The sequence below is a fragment of the Catharus ustulatus genome, chromosome 9 (genome assembly GCF_009819885.2).
Source record: "Catharus ustulatus isolate bCatUst1 chromosome 9, bCatUst1.pri.v2, whole genome shotgun sequence".
In the NCBI taxonomy this organism is placed as follows: Eukaryota; Metazoa; Chordata; class Aves; order Passeriformes; family Turdidae; genus Catharus; species Catharus ustulatus.
The window spans coordinates 5,432,940-5,453,826 of NC_046229.1; the positions used below are offsets into that span (position 1 = coordinate 5,432,940).

The 20,887-nt window shown below is 44.3% G+C and overlaps 1 protein-coding gene across 3 annotated transcripts in view; it reads left to right on the top strand.

The window, feature by feature from the left end:
* The window catches only part of USP24 (ubiquitin specific peptidase 24), a 61,087-nt gene extending 44,695 nt beyond the window's left edge, over window positions 1–16,392 (top strand). The window contains exons 47-67 of one of the 3 annotated variants that reach the window (XM_033067433.2): window positions 259–378; window positions 738–961; window positions 1,386–1,510; window positions 2,063–2,204; window positions 3,124–3,274; window positions 4,279–4,374; window positions 5,018–5,121; window positions 5,206–5,319; window positions 6,045–6,141; window positions 6,354–6,470; window positions 7,075–7,167; window positions 7,487–7,589; window positions 8,417–8,538; window positions 8,982–9,095; window positions 9,352–9,417; window positions 9,688–9,754; window positions 11,649–11,727; window positions 12,293–12,368; window positions 13,086–13,172; window positions 13,621–13,731; window positions 13,888–16,392. In XM_033067433.2, the coding sequence (XP_032923324.1) occupies window positions 259–378; window positions 738–961; window positions 1,386–1,510; window positions 2,063–2,204; window positions 3,124–3,274; window positions 4,279–4,374; window positions 5,018–5,121; window positions 5,206–5,319; window positions 6,045–6,141; window positions 6,354–6,470; window positions 7,075–7,167; window positions 7,487–7,589; window positions 8,417–8,538; window positions 8,982–9,095; window positions 9,352–9,417; window positions 9,688–9,754; window positions 11,649–11,727; window positions 12,293–12,368; window positions 13,086–13,172; window positions 13,621–13,731; window positions 13,888–13,950 (2,271 nt within the window). In that variant the 3' untranslated portion in view covers window positions 13,951–16,392. Of the gene's footprint in view, window positions 1–258; window positions 379–737; window positions 962–1,385; window positions 1,511–2,062; window positions 2,205–3,123; window positions 3,275–4,278; window positions 4,375–5,017; window positions 5,122–5,205; window positions 5,320–6,044; window positions 6,142–6,353; window positions 6,471–7,074; window positions 7,168–7,486; window positions 7,590–8,416; window positions 8,539–8,981; window positions 9,096–9,351; window positions 9,418–9,687; window positions 9,759–11,648; window positions 11,728–12,292; window positions 12,369–13,085; window positions 13,174–13,620; window positions 13,732–13,887 lie in introns of those variants that run through there. The other 2 variants (XM_042779562.1, XR_004418705.2) reach the window with 2 other exon arrangements.
* The last annotated feature ends 4,495 nt before the right edge of the window (window positions 16,393–20,887 follow it).

The following is a 20,887-nucleotide window of genomic DNA, read 5'->3' on the forward strand; positions in this document are numbered from 1 at the left end:
GTCATGGAAACCATGCTTAGATGCTGCTCACTCTTGCCACGTTGAAAACAAAAGGTGCAATGCCTGTAACTCGTGTTGCAAACTACAAATTTAGAGGGATGGCAGGATGGTAAAGTTTTGTGTAACATATTGAGATATATCCCAGTTATTCTATGGACACCCTGTTCCCCTGGCTGGATTTTCACTGTGAATCTCTAGAAGGATGCTGCAGATTGCCTGAGGTGTCAGATAGAGGTGATATTCTTGTTTCTTTTCAAGAGAACTACAGTGAAGAGAACCTGCATTAAGGTCTTACCAAGCCTGCTGGTGATTCACCTGATGAGATTTGGCTTTGACTGGGAGAGTGGCCGTTCTATTAAATATGATGAACAAATAAGGGTAAGAAAACTTCTCTTTATGGTACCTTCCCCAGCTACTTTGTGCAGTGGTCTCTCATTCTTTCTATTCATTTTTCCTTCTTTTCCCCATGTTTTGATGCAAGGATTTTGAGTATGTGTACACTTACAACATGATAGTGCTACAGAAAATAAGTGCTTTTCCTTAGATAGCAACATTCTCGGGGTCCTTTCAGAAAACAAGGCTAAAAACCTCCTTAAAGAGAGTTTATTATTTGACATCTGTGTAATAAGCATAAGAAGTTGAAGTTCCATATTTTCCTTTGTGGGAAGTATTGATATCATTCTCATAAAATTACGAGGAGCAGTGTCTTGATTAATCCAAAATATCTCTTCAAACAGTTTCCCTGGATGCTGAACATGGAACCTTACACTGTGTCAGGGATGGCTCGTCAGGACTCATCCTCAGAAGTGGGGGAAAATGGCAGGAGCACAGACCAGGGAGGAGGAGGAGGCTCCCCAAGGAAGAAAGTTGCCCCTACAGAGAACTACGAGCTCGTTGGTGTGATTGTCCACAGTGGGCAGGCTCATGCTGGGCACTACTACTCCTTCATCAAGGACAGGAGGTAACGGGCAAGAAGGTTCGTGGGGGAGGTTTGAGAGCTGTCTAAAGGCTTCTTGTTCTGGGAAAGTGCATGGAGCCATCCAGAGCTCTGCTGGAACCACTCTTGCCTTTCTCAACACCTGTCATGAGGCAGTGATGTGGGGCATCAGAGAATAAAATTCTTGTTAATTCTTATGTACCTCATATTGCAGCTTGAGGGCATCCTGTGACACTGAGTTGCAGGTGATGTGCTTCTCAAAGTTTTAATCAAGGTTCTTTTTTAAAATGCAACTTTGACATCGATTGAACTAAGCTTTCTTCTTACTGTCAAAACATCTGTGAGTTCAGGCTTGTCACTTCTAGGCTATTCAGGGTGGTTTGTATTTTCACTGAGACAATCAACTGACTTTGTTTTCTGTTGTGTTTCTGTTCTGTTTTGATCACAGAGGATGTGGAAAAGGAAAGTGGTATAAATTTAATGACACTGTTGTTGAAGAATTTGATTTGACTGATGAAACCCTGGAATATGAATGTTTTGGTGGAGAGTATAGACCTAAAGTCTACGATCAATGTAAGCAGAAGCACAGACTGATCTGCAGTGGCTTCAAATTTCATACTGGTTTCAGTAGCAGTAGAGCTTAGTCCTTTATAGGTTCTTTAAGTTACTTGAACTAATAATCCTTCTGAACCATTTTTTCCCTAAAACCTTCCCTTTACTGAAGAACAGAATAGCTTGTGTGTGGCCTAGTATTAATTGAACTATATTCACTGTTGTTCAGCACTTTGTAGACTTAATAACAGATTGAAAAGCAAAATGGCACCTTGTTAATATAGTTTTAACCAAACATAAAACAGCCCTTATTTGAGTATAGTGAGAATGACTTTATAGAACACTGTGGCATCATATTGTTGAACTTTAAAATGTTTTAAGGAATTTATTCCAAGTACGTTTCCAATATTCACCTGTTTCATAATTGAGACCATTTTAACCACATGTTTTGATCTGACAAATTCATACTGCTGCAGTTCACATTATTTCTACCCCCAGTTTTGCTTCCATATAGGAATTGAGAAAGGTGCTAAACCTTCAAGGGCCTTGATGGGCTGCCTTTTGTCCCCACAGCAAATCCCTACCCCGACGTGCGCCGGCGCTACTGGAATGCCTACATGCTGTTCTACCAGAGAGTCTCTGAGCAGAACTCTCCTGTCCTGCCAAAGAAAAGCAGAGTCAGTGTGGTGCGTCAGGAAGCTGAGGACCTCTCCTTGTAAGTTCCTCTTGTATCTGTTGGAGCCCAGAAGCCCTGGGAGTTTTGTGCTTTCTGTGCTTTCTGACACTGACCCCCAGGGGAACACTGCTTTGGACTTGAGGCTTTGGAGAAAGCTTCTAAATTTGAGTGGTAGAGTTAGAATCACTGGTGTGCAGTTAAATAGAAGTGTGTAATTTCACATGGTTTGGAGTTTGAGGTTTTTAGAATACAGGAATAGGTATGGGACAAGATGGAGGTTCTTGGGAACTGTCCCTTTCTCCTTTTTGTTCCTTCTTCCTAGTTTCAGGTAGTAATTTTTGGTTGGATAGTTAGTGCTGCACCGTGGGTCACAGGGGTTTGGTTATTGGGTCAAAAGTATAAATAATATAGGTGTTAGCTCTTTATTGGCTGTTTAGCTTTAAAAGACCTTGTAACTAGCTGGATTCAGCTCCATTTTGCTCATTTTTAGGTGATAGCTAGAAGTGCTGCAAGAACACTGTGTACTTTAGATAAGATTTAGCAAACAACTGAGCCCAAACATGAAAAAAATCCATCTCTTGCACTTCTATCCTGACTCTGAGTGAAGCGCAGAAGAAAATGAAGACACACCAACTAATAAAGTGGGGCAAGAGCAAACCCTCTACAGTATCCATAAAGGTTTCTCTCATATTGATATTTAGACCTGTCTCCACAGCTAAGAATTTAATAATTCCTGTCCAGCAAAGCAATGTATTGACCCTTCTGTTGTTTTGAGTTGGTTTTTAAGCTGTTTGTTTACTGCTGCTATTGCAGCAAGTTCAAGCTGACAGCCTCAAGGAATATTCAGACTGCCATCAAAATTGCCTTAAGATCACTCTGGCTGCACTGGTATTTTATACCTAAACTGTAGATCTGTTGTAGGATTTCTTTATTCACCTTCAGCTTGTTTGTGTTTCAGATCTGCTCCCTCTTCACCAGAAATTTCTCCCCAGTCATCACCTCGACCCCACAGGCCCAACAGTGACCGTCTGTCCATCCTGACTAAGCTGGTTCGAAAAGGAGAGAAAAAGGGACTCTTTGTGGAGAAAATGCCTGTGAGAATATATCAGGTAAAACACCCTGAAAATGGCAACTGAACTCTGCTCATGTAAAATTTGAGCATGTAGTGAGAGAAATAGTTACTTTTAGAGGTTACCTTGAATTCCCTAGCAATTCTGGATTCTGACATAGTGTTACTAACAAGCTATTTAGTGATATGTGATTGTAAGTTTAGCTGTACCCTCTCACAAAATTGGCCCATCAATTCTTTGCTTTGAAGAAACTGCAGGCAGATGAATCAAACATGAGATCTGGCAGCAGTCAGCATGCAGGCAGGGAGAGACAGCAGCAGAGAAGGTGCTTCATTTGGAATACACTTGAGAAGTAATGGAGATGATGGCAAATTACAGTGATCCTCAAGTTCTTGAGTTGACAGGAATGTAGAAAGAGGAGGAGCAGTGGTGAGAGCCTGCATCACACACACAGGGAGAATAAACTGCAGGCTGTGTCTGGCCCTCCACATGGGGTGTTTTAGGGCATTCACAGTCACTTTGGACATTCTGGTATCTGGGATTGTACTATTACAGTGAACAGAACTTGGCTCCAGTGTATTGAGAGTCTTACAGCAAAATCTCATTCGAAAAAAAAAAGACTTGGCATTTAAATACCTTATTGTGGCTGCAGCTTGTAATTACACCAGGACTCCTTGCTCACTGCATCTAAATTTGTTAGGCAAGCCTTTCTAGTTTGAGGGATGTTCTCTTGACTTGTTTATTAAAAACAAGCAAGAAATAGAACTTATCTGCAATTTCTTCCTTTTCTCCTTTTAATGGCCAAACGATTAAATCCCTCATCTGGTGTTTTTGTAATATCTTTGAAAGAAAATCACTGGTTTTATACCAGGACTGTTAAGTCTTCTGTATGTATATTTCCCTCTGCTGAAGTAGTGGTTCAGAAGGAAAATAGAGTAAGTTTGACACTGATTTTTAAACACCATACATTAACATAAAAGATGAAGATTTAATTAGAGAAGTGTATTTTGACAACATTTCTTTTTCCTTCTTTTACTTTATAGATGGTGAGAGATGAAAACTTGAAATTTATGAAGAACAGAGATGTATACAGTAGTGACTACTTCAGTTTTGTTCTGTCATTAGCCTCCCTGAATGCTGTAAGTACCTGGATTTTAATCTTAGAGTGTTCAAAGTATGATTGGTAAAATGGCCACAAAAGCTGTTTGAGTCAAACCAGGAAAACTGGAAGAGTTGACATGATTTTTCTTTTCCAGACAAGCTATTCCTTGTCTTCAGTAATTTTAGATGCTGATAACATTTGTCTCAAAGCAAACTCCAGCCTCCTTTTCTAGTACTGGGAGAAACATCACTTTTCCCCAGTAAAATTTATTTAATAAACCACACCTTCTATAATGATGCAAACTGAGCTCTAGAGGGACAAAAGTCCCTCTCCATATGGAAGGTCCAAAAGTTGGTGTTAATTACCTCAAAGTTGATAGAGTTTGATTTGTAATAGTTTCTTAATTAAGTTTTTCTAAATGGAGTCATAAGCAAACAGCATTCATTAAACTTTTGAAATCCACACATCTAGCTGGCCTTACAGCAAGTTTGCTCCTGTTTTAGCATATTTTTTAAGCAGCACAGTCAGCACTGGAGACTGGCTTAGCACAGAAAAATGCTGTGGTTTGTTTTTTCCAAGTGAAGCAAATAACTTAAACACATCAACATGTTCTGTTTAAGAGACAGCATGTGTTCTGCAGGCATCCTTCTGCTCTGGAGTAAATTTGATATTTCTTTCAGACTAAGGTAAAGCATCCCTATTATCCCTGCATGGCAAAGGTGAGCTTACAGCTGGCAGTCCAATTCCTCTTCCAAACCTATCTCCGAACCAAGAAGAAACTCAGGTAAACCAAACAAAAAACGTGGTTTAGTTTTGGGAGTTTTTTTTTCCTCCTGGATTACTGATAGCTGTCCCTGTTTTGTTGAAGGGCTGATACAGAAGAATGGATTGCCACCATAGATGCTCTGCTCTCCAAAAGCATTGATGCTTGTCAGTGGTTGGTTGAATATTTCGTTGGGCCAGAGGGCCGGGAGCTTGTAAAGTAAGTGCTGGTAATTCTGTCTGAGGTGTTTTGTGTCTCATGTGTGGATAAAGCTTCCTCCTAACATGATATATTCCTAAAAAAAGTTGACTGTGCACATTCTTTAAACAGACACTTTAGATAATGACTTGGGTTTTATTTCTGGTATTTTCTCTGTGCAGTTTTGTGAGAATGTTAAAAGTCAAATTAGATAGTGCAGTGTGTACATGGAGGAGGATGCAGGTGATGAATTCAGTGAAGGGACTTGAAATGTGTTTAAGTTTGTGTGGTCAGCCCTGCAAGTGGTGGGAAAGGAGAACATGGTGAAAGTGTTGTGGATAAGGCAAGTTAAATACTTACCTGACAAAGATCACAGATAAACTGGAAAGATTTTCTTCTTGCCAAGCTAAGGATCAGCTAATAGGTGCTTTGAAAGCAAATTATTGGGGATCTGACATGCTGAAAGAAGTGTGTCAGTGTAAAGAAAATGCTATCTTTAATGTGCATGGAAAAGCAGCATCCTATGAGAGCTTTTTTGATGTAAATGAATAAATATATTTATAGAGATATTATGAGCCTTACTACAAGCAGGAGTGTGTGAATGTAAGTTAAAGCTTACCCACAAAAGTACAATACAAAAGGTATCTGGACTATTAAAATAATAAACACTAAACACACTTCATCACAGCAGCTGTGTGTACATGTTGATTCCAGCTCTCTTTGCAGCTTCACCTTTTCTCTTGCAGGACTTTCCTCCTGGAATGCAGCGTGAGGGAGGTGCGAGTTGCTGTGGCCACTATCCTTGAAAAAACCCTCGACAGTGCCTTGCTTTATCAGGAGAAGGTCAGCGAGTGTCACCTCCTCTCCAAACATCCCCTTGCTTGCCTCTCCCTGGTGGCTCTTTCTCAGTTTGTAGGCAGAGCTGATCCTGGCTGTAGCTCTTCATTTCTGGAATATGTTAATGCTCATCTCTTCCTTCCCAGGGAGTATCTGAAGCACTTTGGGTGTTTAAGCAGTAGATAGCTCCTTACATTCAAAAATTTTTTTTTTCACAGTTAAAAACTCTACATCAGTTACTGGAGGTGCTACTTGCTCTGCTGGATAAAGATGTACCTGAAAACTGTAAAAACTGTGCTCAGTACTTTTTGCTATTCAATAACTTTGTACAGAAGGTAAGAAAACATTGTTTTCTCACAACTATTTAAACTTTAAAAAACAATAATAAAGCAGCTAGTGATCCTTATTTATAGAAAGGTTTGCAGCACAGTGAAACTCAGAAGTTTTATTAGGAGTAATCAGGTTTGTTTTGGTTTTTTTGAAATATGGATTAGGATAAAATCACACTAAAATATACCGGCAATATATACCAATGGAAGATGTCATTCCCAATGTCTGAATTTTGGTTGTCTGTTTTGAAGGGTTACAGGGGGTTGTTCTTAAAAAAATATTATATATAAATCAAGCATTCAGGATTTGGGATTTTTATTCCACGGGGAGCAGAATGACTGAATTTACCATTCCTATTTCTCTATTCTTTTTACCTTCATTTTTTTTCTTGTCAGACTTACTGTGCATCTGCTGATTCTGCTCTGGTTTGTTAATGTGCTGTGTAGAATGAGACAACTCTTTAGCAGTGTACCTTATTGATCTGTGTTGGGTTATTAGGGGGGTTTTAGAGTAGAAAATGCAGGTTTTAGCCTGTGCATTTTACTTTTGCTGTCTTGAGTACTAATTCTTCACCTGCACAGGAAGGTAATTTGTTGTTTTGTTTCACAGCAGGGAATAAGGGCTAGCAGTCTTCTCCTCAGACACTCTGCCCTGAGGCACATGGTCAACTTTCTCCTTGGCCCCAACAGGCAGAGCAACCAGGTAAAATCAGGTGTTGTGCTCTATTTTGACCTTCCCCACGTTTATTCTGATGTTTAAATTATGAATAAATACTTTTAATGTAATAAAATAGACAAATCCTTCAATTATTCTATAAACCTCATGCAAGTGTGAGCCCACCTATGTCTAGCATGGAAATAACTGTTTTGGCAGAAGTGATCATGATGTTTTTGATAACAATAAAATTTTTACCCTCTCCAAAGTATTGTACCATGGTGAAGGACTGTAAGAACATTATTTTGACTTAACAAAGTCAATTAAATAAACCAAAGTTAATGAAATCTGTCTTTGGCTCAAGCAGAACCGCAGGTGGAGTTCAGCCCAGGCACGTGAGTTTGGGTATCTTCACAACACTGTAGCACTGCTTGTCTTGCACTCTGACGTCTCCTCACAAAGAAATGTTGGTAAGAATTGGTTTTTTGTCTTTTGGTGATTTGGCATTTCAGTTACATTGACCGGGAATAACTTAATATTACTGAGGAAAATACAGTAGTTTTGAATTTAAGGCAAAAATGGTTGATACAAGTTTGATTACTTCTGATTTTGCTATAAATATATTGAGAGGCTGTGGCAAGCAGATAGATAGTATTTTAAGGGATTGTAATCTTGATACTGACAATTTTGTACCTTCTTCCCTTCCCCATATGCCTAAAAGGTCTTTCCTCATGTGAGTGTTGGCTGAACAGATTCACAGGCTGTATTTTGTTTAGACTTGTGCTGTCTTTTGCTAATCTAAAGGGGAGTATTTAGGCTAAGCTACTGAATAGCAAGCAATTAAAGACTCTCCTATTTACTTCTTACAAGGGGCAGAAATATCCAAATAAAGATAATAAAGGAAAAGTTAAAATCTTCACTTTCCTGAATGAGGAATTTGATGTTGTCTTTTAAAAGAATAACTTAATTTCTTTCTGAGGTTGAAAGCAGAATTATAAATATTCTGGGTTTGATGAATGTGCAAGAGTGATTGAGAGTAAAACTAAAACTCAAAGTATTGATAGTCTGTGGACATTTTGCTTTGCCCTTCTTGCAGTTCTTTTGTCTGTTGTCACTAAAACAAGTGACACTTTAGTGTGCAAGAGATTTGTTACTTGGAGTGCTAGCACATTAAAGGAACAATAAACAAGTTAAGTGTCATGAGGGATTTTGTGGTGCCAGATGAGCAGCAGTGTGTTCAAGGTGTGTTAGAACAAACTAATCTATGAGTGGATTGTTTTTGTATTTGCTATTATAGCTCCTGGTCTCTTTAAGCAGCGTCCACCTCTCAGCATCACTGCTTCAGGGCCACTTCTGGCACTCCATGAAGAAGTGGAAGCTTTGCTATTCCTGTCTGAAGGGAAACCCTACTTAATGGAGGTATCTGTTCTAAATTCTGCCCTGCTTGAGCCTAAAACCTTATCTGATGTATTCCTTTGACATATCCTTTCATGAAAAACACTGAATATCCAACAGTAATGGCTATTTTGAGCCTAAACCTTTAGTTTCTTGCCCTCTTCATATTCTAGTATGTCCCTAAACTTTGGGGCCTGGTTTTATGCACATTTTGCAAGGACCTATGCAGCTTTTTACCATGTCAAATGCCAGGTGCTAACTTCAGTTGATCTGACTTAATGGATGATGCTCGACCAGGCCCTTGGATGTGGGCATCAGGAGCTCTGCTGTGAGGACAGGAGTTCAGCCTTCTGGGCCATGCAGGCACTGGGAAAAAGAACTGCATCATTCCTGGGAAGGACAATCATTGTGTTACAGACTGATTTTCTGGAGGACAGCTTTGTGTGAAGGGTGTGCTGTGCCCACAGGTGATGCACGCGCTGCGGGAGCTGACGGGGTCGCTGTCGGTGCTCATCGAGATGGTGGTGTACTGCTGCTTCTGCAATGAGCACTTCTCCTTCACTGTGCTGCACTTCATCAAGGTACACACAACACCAGCACCAGCCTGTCCCATCAGTGTTTCTCACAGCTTTTGGTCATCCTGTGCATTGTGCATTCTAACAGCACCACAGGACAATCAGTACGGTTTGTTGGATTTGGAGGGGGTGTTGGGGTTTAGGTTTTCTTAGGCCTTTACTGTTTAAGTTAATGGATTTTCAAAAATCTGTAAATCTGTCTTGAAATTCTTTGCTTTATCAGTATATTTTGCTATCTAAGTGACTTTGTTTTTACATGCAGACTCAACTGGAAACTGCTCCACCTCATGAACTGAAAAACATATTCCAGTTACTCCATGAGATCCTGGTAGGTGAAGGGTAAAGACTTCTGCAGGATAGATTTTGTATTGATGTATAATGAAAAAAGTCAGGATTGCATTGGTAATTTCAACATCAACACATATTTTAATCCTTCAGTTTGAAGTCTTATTACTTCCTAAATTTCTGTCTTGATAATCCAGTGACATGAAACTTCAGTCTTAGTTGTTTTGCTTGTGAAAGTGGGTAAAACCATTCCATAGAATAGATACAACATCACACACAACTTACCTAAGTTGATACTTTTCTTTCCTAACAGGTTATTGAAGACCCATTACAAGTAGAGCGCATCAAATTTGCCTTTGAAACTGAAAATGGATTAATAGGCAAGTAAGCCAGTGGGTGAACACTCCTGTCTCCTACTGACCCTGATGGTGGTGGGGGTTCACTCCATCTCCTGGTTCCTGATCCTCCTAAACTGTTCTACTTCTCAGGGAAAAAAACTTGACACATTTGATTTGGCCACTGCCAGTCCAAAAATGCTCTAAGAAAATCCAAAATAAGCATTGGATTGTTATAGTGACAGCAAACTAGAAAGGAATTGAACTGAGAAAGAGAGCTAACTTATTTAAATAAGGGGCAGATTGAGGTATATGTGTAATTGGGGGGAGGAAAAGTACCTTTGATTACCATGACACAGGAACTGTTGGAATCCTGTAACCTTAATATTAATTTTTATTTCCTACACATCTCAAGACACTGCTGGTCTTTTTGTTTTGTCAGCATCCCAATTTCCATAAAAAGAAGCTGGTTCAGCACAGCAGGATGCTTGCCCTGCTAACTGCAGTAGAGCCTCACAGTGGGACAGGTGCCTCCCACCTGTTACTGCTCATTCAAAGTGTTGTCTCTCCATTGGATAAAAAACTTCACTGAACTTACTGAAGCATTCAAAAGAACAGAAAAATCCCACAAGTAATGAGAGCTTGTTTCATGTGCATCAGGAGAAGCAGCTTTGGTGTGTAAATGGCATGTGGGGTAGCACAGCTCAAGCAGCTCTTTCATGGCTGTTTGGGTGAGGAGCTGCTTGCTTTTGTGGCTTTCACCTTCAGTTATTTTGGATTCTGATTTAGTGAGAAGGAATATTTAGCTTTGTTCTTTATTTCTCTCATCAGTGCTCCCCTGTTTAGTAGTTTCCATGTATGGCTGATGGCAGAGAAGGAAATATGCAGCAGTGTAAGAGAATAGCTAAGTGATTATTTTAATTTCTGGATAAATTGGTCCCAGTTGGACCAATTCAGTGCTGTAACTTGGGCAATACATGACCTTTTTTCCTCTGCAGAGAAGTGCAAATGTTCAATTGGATTTTTATGTTGAAGGCTTTGAGAACTGCCCTAAGGTTTGGGAGTGAAAGCTGTAGTTTTGCCTTGAAGTTTCCTCACAACAACATCCCTCACACTGAGCAGTTTTAATCCAGGAAAGGGAAATCAGCAAATAATAGGTTTTGGTGGTCCTTAATAGGATGTTTCTGCATAATTTGTAGTACAGCAGTGCTGTAATTTTAATCATCTGCTCTGCTTCAACAGTATTAGAACTGGCAATTTGCAGTTCCCAAACAAATTTTGCCAGCTTTGGAGGATCCACTACAGCATTCTTTGCTGACTGCTATGGACAGAGCAACTTTTGATAGCAAATCTGATTGGGGCAGCTCCATGGAAATCTTTGTGCTTCTGCTCAAAGAATTTTGAAAAAGAGGTGGGAATTCATGGTACAGAAAACTTCCTGCTAGGAATGGCCTGAGGTTTTGCCCAAGTCTCCCATGGCTCAGTTTCATGGCTGTTGAATTCAGCTATGCTTGTTTATGTGAAGAAGCTTAAACCATTCCTCTGGCTTTGCAAACTTTGATCCAGGTAGAAGCTGGTGATCTGGTTCATTTATGGGGGTTTCAGACAATTTTTTTTTCCTTCAGACAAATGTAACCATAGTGATTATCTAACATAGAATGGATTATAGGGGAAGAATAACTGCATTAGGGCTGTTTAAAATGCAGGTACTGCATTTGAAAGATCAAAGTGAAAATGCAGCAGTTCTATTTTTAATCCAGTAGAATTGTGGAAGTACTGAAGGCTGCCAGCACTTACAGCAGTGTGTTTAACACAAATACTCATGCTAACATCTGTAGAAACAAAATCTATTCCCTAAAATTTTAGCTTCATCTTTGTTTCCAGACTGGTACATGGAAATGTGGATTGTGGTTTCTAATCCATGTGTTTCTCCCCACAGCCTTGATGCACCACAGCAACCATGTGGACAGCAGCCGTTGCTACCAGTGTGTCAAGTTCCTGGTTACTCTGGCTCAGAAGTGAGTAGTGAAGGTTTCAGAGTTTCAGATCCCTGCCTTAGGTCCCTCTGTGATTGTTAAAAAAACCTACTACTCCAATTTTTTTATTTGGTTTTATCCTTTGTTACTGGTGCAAAATCACACGTGCCAGTATGAAGTGAAATCTTTACTGGTTGGTACCTAAAGGGATTTCTCAGGTAAAAAATGGTAATTGCTGTTTATAAAGAAAAAGACAATTCTGCAGAGCAGGAGTATGACATTAACACCAGATAAACATAGGGAAACTGTTCCAGATTTTTGAAATATGATTCCTAAATTCTCTTTGTTTAGAACTTGGCCCTATGTCCTGATAAAGCATAATTCTGAAATGTGTGAACCTGTGGGGTAGACTGCTTTGAGTAACTTTTGTTAGGCATTATTGCTCTTGCTAATTCAATTAACAGCAGGGCTGTAGAGTTTAAGTCAGTTTGCAGTGATAACAGTGCACACAGAGGGCAGCAGTGCAAAGAAAGAGGAGTCTGTATTTTTTTTTGTGTTGGCCAGAATGCCTTGTTCCTGACTAATGAATATAATTTCAATTCCCAAGGTGCCCTACTGCAAAAGATTACTTCAAGGAGAATTCACACCACTGGAGTTGGGCTGTGCAGTGGCTACAGAAAAAGGTAATTTGACTGTAACAGGGAACTTGTCGCTTGTTTAGAACAATAATCATGGATGGATAATCTCCATCCTCTGCATGGCTTTCTGAGATGGCTCTAAAGACAAAACACAAGCTCCTTCATTTTTTACAAGGACTACTTGAATGCAGCTAAATCTGATGCAATGCCAGAACTTCAGTAGCCCCCCACGTGTTTCAGGCATAAATGCATTTCCAGTGAATAAAACCAAGTGTGAATGGTTACAGTGATTATTCTTTGCTATGTGGGAAGCTTTCAGTGCCACTGTATTCGTGTTGGAAGGCTTCAGTTTTTTTAAAAAAGCAGTTTTCCATTGCCTGTGTGTTGATGCAGGAGAATGTTTAAATGATTGGATTCCTTACAGAATCATCACAGCTTTGCACAAAGCACAGCTGTTGACTGATACAGCTTTTCCTCCCACACGTGTAGTGTTTGTTCTTCCCTCTAAACTCAACACAGTTTGACCAATATGTCTTTCATAAATACCCAAGGACACTTTGGAAACTTAGATCTCAGCAGAAGTTGGTTGCTGTTTTTTCAGCTGAGGGACAATAACTTTTGTGACTGCATTTAAAGTGACTGTGCCTCAGATCTCCAGCTTGCTGCTAGAGGATTCAGGAAGCTTGTTCCAGTCTTAGTTCACCCACCATCACAAGTAAAAATCCAATGGCAAATTTATGGCTTTCTTGGCTTTTTATGCAGATGTCTGAGCATTACTGGGCTCCACAGAGTAATGTGTCCAATGAAACATCCACTGCAAAAACCTTCCAGCGCACTATTTCAGCACAGGTATGTGTCAGTCCTGGCAGAGGATGTTAAACTTGCTCACTTCTTTTCTTGGAAGCATCTTTGGGTTTGACAGCTTTAGTCATCATCCCTAGAACTGTTCAAAAAATATGTGGATGCAGCACTTGAGGCCATGGTTTAGTGCTGAACGTGGTGGTGGGGCTGGTTTGGTTGGGACGTGATGAGCTTAAAGTCTTTTCCAGCCTTAATGGTTCTGTGATATTTCAGTGCACTTCAGGCTGTTTTTCCTTCAGAAGCTCAAACCCTAAAAAAAATTAACCCTTGAGTGACATTACTGAATACTCACAATTACCTGTGGTGACTCAGCTGTCTCACTACAGCAGCTATTATTGTTTTAAAACAACAATAATAAAACAATTTTTTAAAAATAATTGTGAAATGAAGTGATCACCATGACTCCTGACACTCTCTTGGACTGTTTCCACCTCAGGACACTCTGGCCTATGCCACAGCCCTGCTGAATGAGAAGGATCAGTCTGGAAGCAGCAATGGGTCAGAAAGCAGCCCTGCCAACGAGAATGGAGAGAGGCACCTGCAGCAGGTAAAATAAGGGCAGATTTCCCCTCTGCTGTGGGGCTCTGGGGGCAGCTGCTCCCTGGGGCTCAGGTCAGAGCCATGACTGACCATACACACAACAGCTGTGCATCTTAAAAAAGTGACTGTGTCCTTCTCTCCCCATCCCTTGTGTGTTTGGAAGGGCTCAGAGTCTCCTATGATGATTGGGGAGCCTAAAAGCGACCTCGATGACGTTGACCCTTAGAGGAGATCCCTGTGAACACAAGACCCAACTCAAACATTCAATGCCTGGTACCTGCTGGAGCTGGAGTCGTGTTGCTTTTGCCATTGGAAGTCTGGGGGAGCAGTGGCTTTACAGGACCAGAGGAGATGCTGAAGGAGGTTGTTTCCCTGAAAGATAAAAGCATTTTTTAGCCATGAAGGCTTCAGATCAACAAATGCTCTACAAAACTGCATCTTCACCTGCAGTAGCTTGTGACAGTCCAAAACACCGAAACCAAGTTTGTCAAGAAGATTTTATCAAATACACAAACGCTAGTGGTTGAATTTTTATGTGAACATTAAATGAGTGAATGTAAAACTGTTGCTTTTCTGTGATGCTGCAAAAAAAAATTCTTTTGGTTTTTATACAGGAAAAAAAAAAAAAGAAACAGACTGCCCTTATGTATGGAGGGCAAATTTTTAATCTTTCTGATAATATTGAATAGGAATATTCAAATTTCTGTAAAGATGTGTGATGACTTACATTTCATTGTAAAATATTAGTTAAAGAATGGGTTTACATAAGGACTTCTGTATTTAATATGTCTCCCTGCTAATTTGTAAAGCTGGTGATGAGAAGGATCAGCAGGATTGCTCTGTAAGAAGAGTGATTCCTTACAGAATGATTTGGTAAAGGAGCTCTGGAATGAGTCATCTTTCCCAGTATCTTTCCAAAAACCCTTCAGACAACTGGGAAGGGCAGTAAAAGAAAAGCTTTGTTCTCTAGGTATGCAAGCATTTATTATTCAAGGATGTTGGTGAACTTAAAAAAAAAGTTAATGAGTAGTCTAAAAGAAAAAAGCACTTTAAGAAGGAATTCTGTTGCAGTTTTACTCATTAAATTTTTTTAACCTTTGGAGACATATTGAATAAAACGTAGTCTCAGTCATGGATCTGCAATCACTTGCTTATGCTTTGAAATTACTGAGAAAGTTGGTATTGGTTGTATATGATGAATAATTCCTTGAGTGAGCTGGGAACACTGTTGTGCAGATTTTATAGCAATCTTAACACAGGGAAAGAAAGAATTGGCTTCGTTTGTATTTTCACTTGACCAGGCAACGTTTAAAATATCACAGCTCTTTTAATTTGCTCACAAATAACTGGAAACCAGTTGGGATGATTTGAGCACAGTTTTGTTTTCTATGTCAAGTGCAGTTCAGTGATTTCTGGCTCTGGATTCAAGCTTCTTTTGTGCCAACTAACTTCATCTTTTGTACATTTTGTGTTTGTCACATTTTCTGCACTGCTTTTTGCCTTTATTTATGGATTCTGCCTTACTTTAAAAAAATTATATAAACAAACATGCACAGAAATGGGGGACATCTTAAGGAGTGCCTGGGTACCTCCAGAATAGACAAATTTGCCAAGTTAAAGGCACAACCAGCCAAAAAGTGCCTTTTTTTGTTTCTTTTCACACACTGCTGCCAAAACACAGAGCAGCAGACAGCTTTTCACTGTTGTGCACTAATATTGAAAGTAACCAGTCATTTCACTGTTGGAAGTAACCATGGGATGTGATGTCAGCTGTACAGCTTTATAACTTATTGTGGGGTAGGAGAGCTGGCAGCACGGAGTGCAGGGCAGGGGGGCACCGTAGTGAATCTCTCACTTCCCTTTTCCAAACAATGTCTTCATAGACACACGGCAGAGTTAGCATTTTATAAATGTTTCTGATGATGTGCTGGGACATTTTAAATGTGACACGTTTTAAATTAATTTTGAAACCTAATAATTTCTTACGGACACCCCCCTTCCTTCCTTCCTTCCTTCCCCCACCCCCAAATGCTTTGGTAGTGGGTCACCAATCTCCCCAAGGAGTCAGTACACAGCGGTGATGGGAGAAGCTGGGCATGTTCCCATGGGTTGGCACCACTTGTCACTTCAGGTTCCTGTTATTTCCTATGGAAACAACATCCTCGATAGCTGCAGGCCCAGGGAAGCATTGGTGGGAATTGCATCAGGATGGTTTCATCACCACTGTATACTTGAAACCAATACAAACTTTTTCACGGTTCTGCTCACGCTTGTACAAAGTCAGTGGTTATAATTTGCAATAAGATGATACTTGGTCACTTATTTTTGTTTCCAGCTGCTGTCATTTGAACCTGCTGAAGATTATTTTTTGGAAAATAGAGTTCAAGAAAAAAAAAAAAAAAAAAGACCAAAAAAATACACCTAGTTTTTGTGTAAATTGTGATGCATTTATATGTTGTAATTTTTACTGCCAATCTTTTTGGATGAAAATGTTTTTATACAGCTTACAAAATGTTCAGTGAGGAGCAGCCACAGCCTGCCTGTGAGCACTCGGGGAGATACTGTCCGATTAATGCATAGACATTTGGCACTGGAAAAATAGGCAGTCTTGATGAACAGTTGATGGGATTCCTGGTCAATGGAATAAAGTTATTCCTTTCACAGAAAACTAGTGTAATCTTCAGACTGTGCACACACTGCTACGCTCTTGTCTTGTTGATCCTCTTACCCTGAACCTCCCTGGGCCAGCCCTGCCGATGCTGAGCTCCTCAAGGGTGCCCTGATTGCTCTTTTGGCTCCTGTCCAGAGTCAGTGGGAGCAGCTGAGTGGCCCTGGAGCTGCCCTGCTGTATATCCTTATGCCAGGCCATGTGCTGGGGCACTGTCACATCTGTACCTTGTGCAGCTTCTCCTGACCTCTGCAGGGTGATTTACCCTGGCCACGCTCACAGCTCACAGCGGCGGATTAGAGCGGATTTTGTGTGTCAGATCCGAGATTTGTGGGTGAGCTGGGTGTGAATTCATCCTGCCTCCCACAGGGACAAGGGGCAGAGAGCTGCACACAGAGCTGGTGTTCCATTTCTCACAGTAATTTCACGATTATAAGCCGCACCATTTTGACTAAAATTTTGGTCCGAACCCAAAGTGCGGCTTATAATCAGGTGCGGCTTATATATGGACAAAGAACAAAAAGTTGCTGTTTTAGTTTAGAGGACAGGTGTTTGCTGAGAAAGGCAGGAACTTCTCTTTGAAATGGAGAATGTAAACCCCCTCCTTCCAAATTATTATAATTTTGGAATCAAGGGGCTTTCAGGCAAAGATATGGGAATTAGGAATAACAGTTCTTTACTAGGGAAATTAAAATAGAAATACAGCACTACAAAGAAACAAACTCCAAACCCTGACAAAGTCAGAGTACAACCTGACACCCGTCAGGCAGGGTGTTGGCAGCAGTCCCATCCCATGGTGGCTGCATCCTCCTGCAGTGACAGATGTGGCTCAGTTGGAGCAGTGCTCCTGTACAAGGTGCAGTTTCCCTCCGGAGCTCCAGTGGGGATGTGGAGAAATCCGGTTTTCCTCTGGAGTCCAGTGGAGAAAGGGGCTCCCTTAGTGTCCCAAAGCCTCTGTTTTTATCTTGGTAAGAAATGTTGGGCTCTTCCCCCTGGCTGGAGCAACTCCCAATGGGATGCAGTAATTTTATCAGTCCCACAGTGGGACTCAATGGCCATGAGCAGAAAATGACTGGCTGGAGGAAGGATGGGTTGTGAAAAGATAAAGAACAATGCCCTGCCTGGTTTCAATGGATGGCCCATTAGCAGAATATCTCCCATGGAGATAAGGATCACTGCCCCACCCTCAACAGATGGTGATAGAACAGATACCTTTTATCACACCCTGTATTGTAACCCAAGACAGTTGCCAACACCAGGACATGCAGTTTATAATCAGGTGCGGCTTACAGTCATGGTATTTGGGAACCACAGCCAGGGCTGCCATCCTCACTCTGCCTTTGTCCCCTGCTCTAAGGAAAAGCACTTCTCACTTTTCCAGCCTCTGCTCCCCGCTGGTGGGCCTGGGAGCATGGACTGGGCATTGCAAACTGCTGCCAGGACTGGGATCAGCATCCCTGGGATTAGCCCTGCTCTCCTGAATGTGAGAGCTTTTCCACCTACCCACGTACAAGGCACAAAGCAAGGGCTAATCTTTTAATATTGTTTCCTTCCACCAAGCTTACGAAGGCTTGAAGTGAGCTGGGGAAGCTCTGTCTGGCTTATCAGGAGTGGAACATGCTCACACCGTGCTGGATCCTCCGCTCTCACAGGGAAGGCAGCCGAGTTAAAATCCTGATGTGTGTTTTGAGAGGTGACAGCCCAAGGAGTCTGCTGAAAAATCACCCTCGGTGTCAGAGCTGTCCAGGAGCTCTCAGGCTGACATCCCTTTTTCTTTTCTGCCTCTTTGTGTGAAACTCGGGTTCCAGCTAATGAATTTATGGGCTGTAATTATGTCCATGTTATATAATTACAGTAGTTTCACGAATACAAGCCGCACGGATTATAAGCCGCACCCCCGGTGCCTCGACAATGTTGCTGTCTTTGTCAATAGATAAGCCGCACCCCGAATATTAGCCGCACTTTCGTTCGTCGCGAGAATCCGTGCGCAGCTTTCACAAATTGGCCAATTAGTAAGAGGATCGCGGCATAGCGGGCTTTACTGGCTCGGGGCGGGGGCAGGCAGGCTCGGCCCGCTCATGGTTGCCGACGGGGCCGGGTGGCCCAGCTCAGCGCCACGGCTCGGCGGGGCTGGCCGGGTGGTGCTGCCGCCGCCGCCGCCGCCGGGCTCGCTGGCCCCCCTCTCCCGTCAGCACCGCCCCGCTGCCGCGTTCGCTCGCCCGGCTGGCAGGGCTGCCGCCGCCGCCGCCGGGCTCGCCGTCCGCCCCGCTGCCGCTTTCGCTCGCCCCGCGCCGCGCCTCGCGAGCGCCGCGCCCGCCCCGCGGCGCTTTCGCGGCTCGCGGTTCGCGGCTCGCGGTTCGCGGCTCGCGGTTCGCGGCTCGCGGTTCGCGGCTCGCGGTTCGCGGCTCGCGGTTCGCGGCTCGCGGTTCGCGGCTCGCGGTTCGCGGCTCGCGGTTCGCGGCTCGCGGTTCGCGGCTCGCGGCTCGCGGCTCGCGGCTCGCGGCTCGCGGTTCGCGGCTCGCGGTTCGCGGCTCGCGGTTCGCGGCTCGCGGTTCGCGGCTCGCGGCTCGCGGCTCGCGGCTCGCGGCTCGCGGTTCGCGGCTCGCGGCTCGCGGCTCGCGGCTCGCGGCTCGCGGCTCGCGGCTCGCGGCGGCGCTTTCGCGGTTCGCGGCTCGCGGCTCGCGGCTCGCGGCTCGCGGCTCGCGGTTCGCGGCTCGCGGTTCGCGGCTCGCGGCGGCGCTTTCGCGGCTCGCGGTTCGCGGCTCGCGGTTCGCGGTTCGCGGCGGCGCGCTCGCGGTTCGCGGCTCGCGGCGGCGCTTTCGCGGCTCGCGGCTCGCGGTTCGCGGCTCGCGGCGGCGCTTTCGCGGCTCGCGGTTCGCGGCTCGCGGCGGCGCTTTCGCGGCTCGCGGTTCGCGGCTCGCGGTTCGCGGCTCGCGGCGGCGCGCTCGCGGTTCGCGGCTCGCGGCGGCGCTTTCGCGGCTCGCGGCTCGCGGTTCGCGGCTCGCGGCGGCGCTTTCGCGGCTCGCGGTTCGCGGCTCGCGGCTCGCGGTTCGCGGCTCGCGGCGGCGCTTTCGCGGCTCGCGGCTCGCGGTTCGCGGCTCGCGGCGGCGCTTTCGCGGCTCGCGGTTCGCGGCTCGCGGCGGCGCTTTCGCGGCTCGCGGTTCGCGGCTCGCGGCGGCGCTTTCGCTCGCCGGGCGGCGCTTTCGCGAGCGCCGCTTTCGCTCGCCCCGCCGGCAGGGCTGCCGCCGCCGCCACCACGCTCGCCGGCCGCCCCCTCCCGTCTGCACCGCCGCCGCGTTTCCTCGCCCTGGCCGGCACTGCAGGCCCCCGCACCGCCGGGCTCCCCCACGCTGCTGGCCCCGATTATGCTGGGCTTCCCCCGCTGCCAGGCAGCCCCACCCGCCGGCCTTCCTGCTTCTGCCATGCTCCCCTGCACTGCTAGCCCCAGTTCTCCCGGGCTCCCCCGCCCTGCTGGCTCAGGCTCTGCCGCCCGCCCCCGACACTGCTGGCCCCGCCTCTGCCAGGCTTTCCCACCTCTGCCGGGGCCGGCCGGGCTCCAGCTTGGCTTGGGGCTGCCGCGGGCTCTCACTTCCGTGTTGGCAGCTTTTAGAATTTTGTTAATAGATTAGCCGCCCCGGAATATTAGCCGCACTTCCGGGTTTCCACCAAAATTTTGGTCAAATTGGTGCGGCTTGTATTCGTGAAATTACTGTACATGTTTGGATTAGGGTTGGGCTTTTGCCAGCTTTAGGTAACAACGTAGAATTAGTTTCAACCTTTCAAAGTGGTGTTTTGTGCTGGGTTTGTCTTCTCTTGCCAATTGAAGCCGGAGTAACAGAGCTGCAGGGATGGGGAAAAACACCCAACCCAGCCAAGTCTGGCAGGTTAACCTGGAGCTTGAGGTATCAAACTGCATTTTTTATCTATCCTCAGATAACACCACAAAAATTATATATTGTAGTACCAGGAGGCTGCTAAACACTGACAGAAAAGTGAGACCCAGCTTTGGTGGCTTCTGGAGCTTCTCAGCCTCTCCCTGCTGTTGCCATCCCTCTGAGCCAAGCTTTGTCTCCTTCCTGGGGCTCCAGCCCTTCCCAGGTGAAGGAACAACACCAACCCAAGTTCAAGGGCATGTTCCCAAAGCTGGATGATGTTTGTTTCCATAACTGGAAGCTCTTGCCCTGCACCACTGTTGTTAAAACAAACTTCTGCTCTTTCATGTGTGTGCACAACACAGTCCCAGAGACAACCCAGCTGTGGGCAAGGGTGCCTGTGCTGTCTGTGCCAGCTTCCAAAGGTGCCCCTGTCATCCAGGAGCATCTTGGATCCCAGGCAGGGATCAGATCCGATGTGGAGGCCTGGGGCTGCTCACTGACAAGGCAGAGCTCTTTGGGGGAGCTGCTGGATGGGTTCCCCTTCCCTCTTCCAGACCAGTTCCCCAGGGGGATGTCAATGAAGCCAGACAAGAGCACAGGTCTATGAATTTTATTTTAAA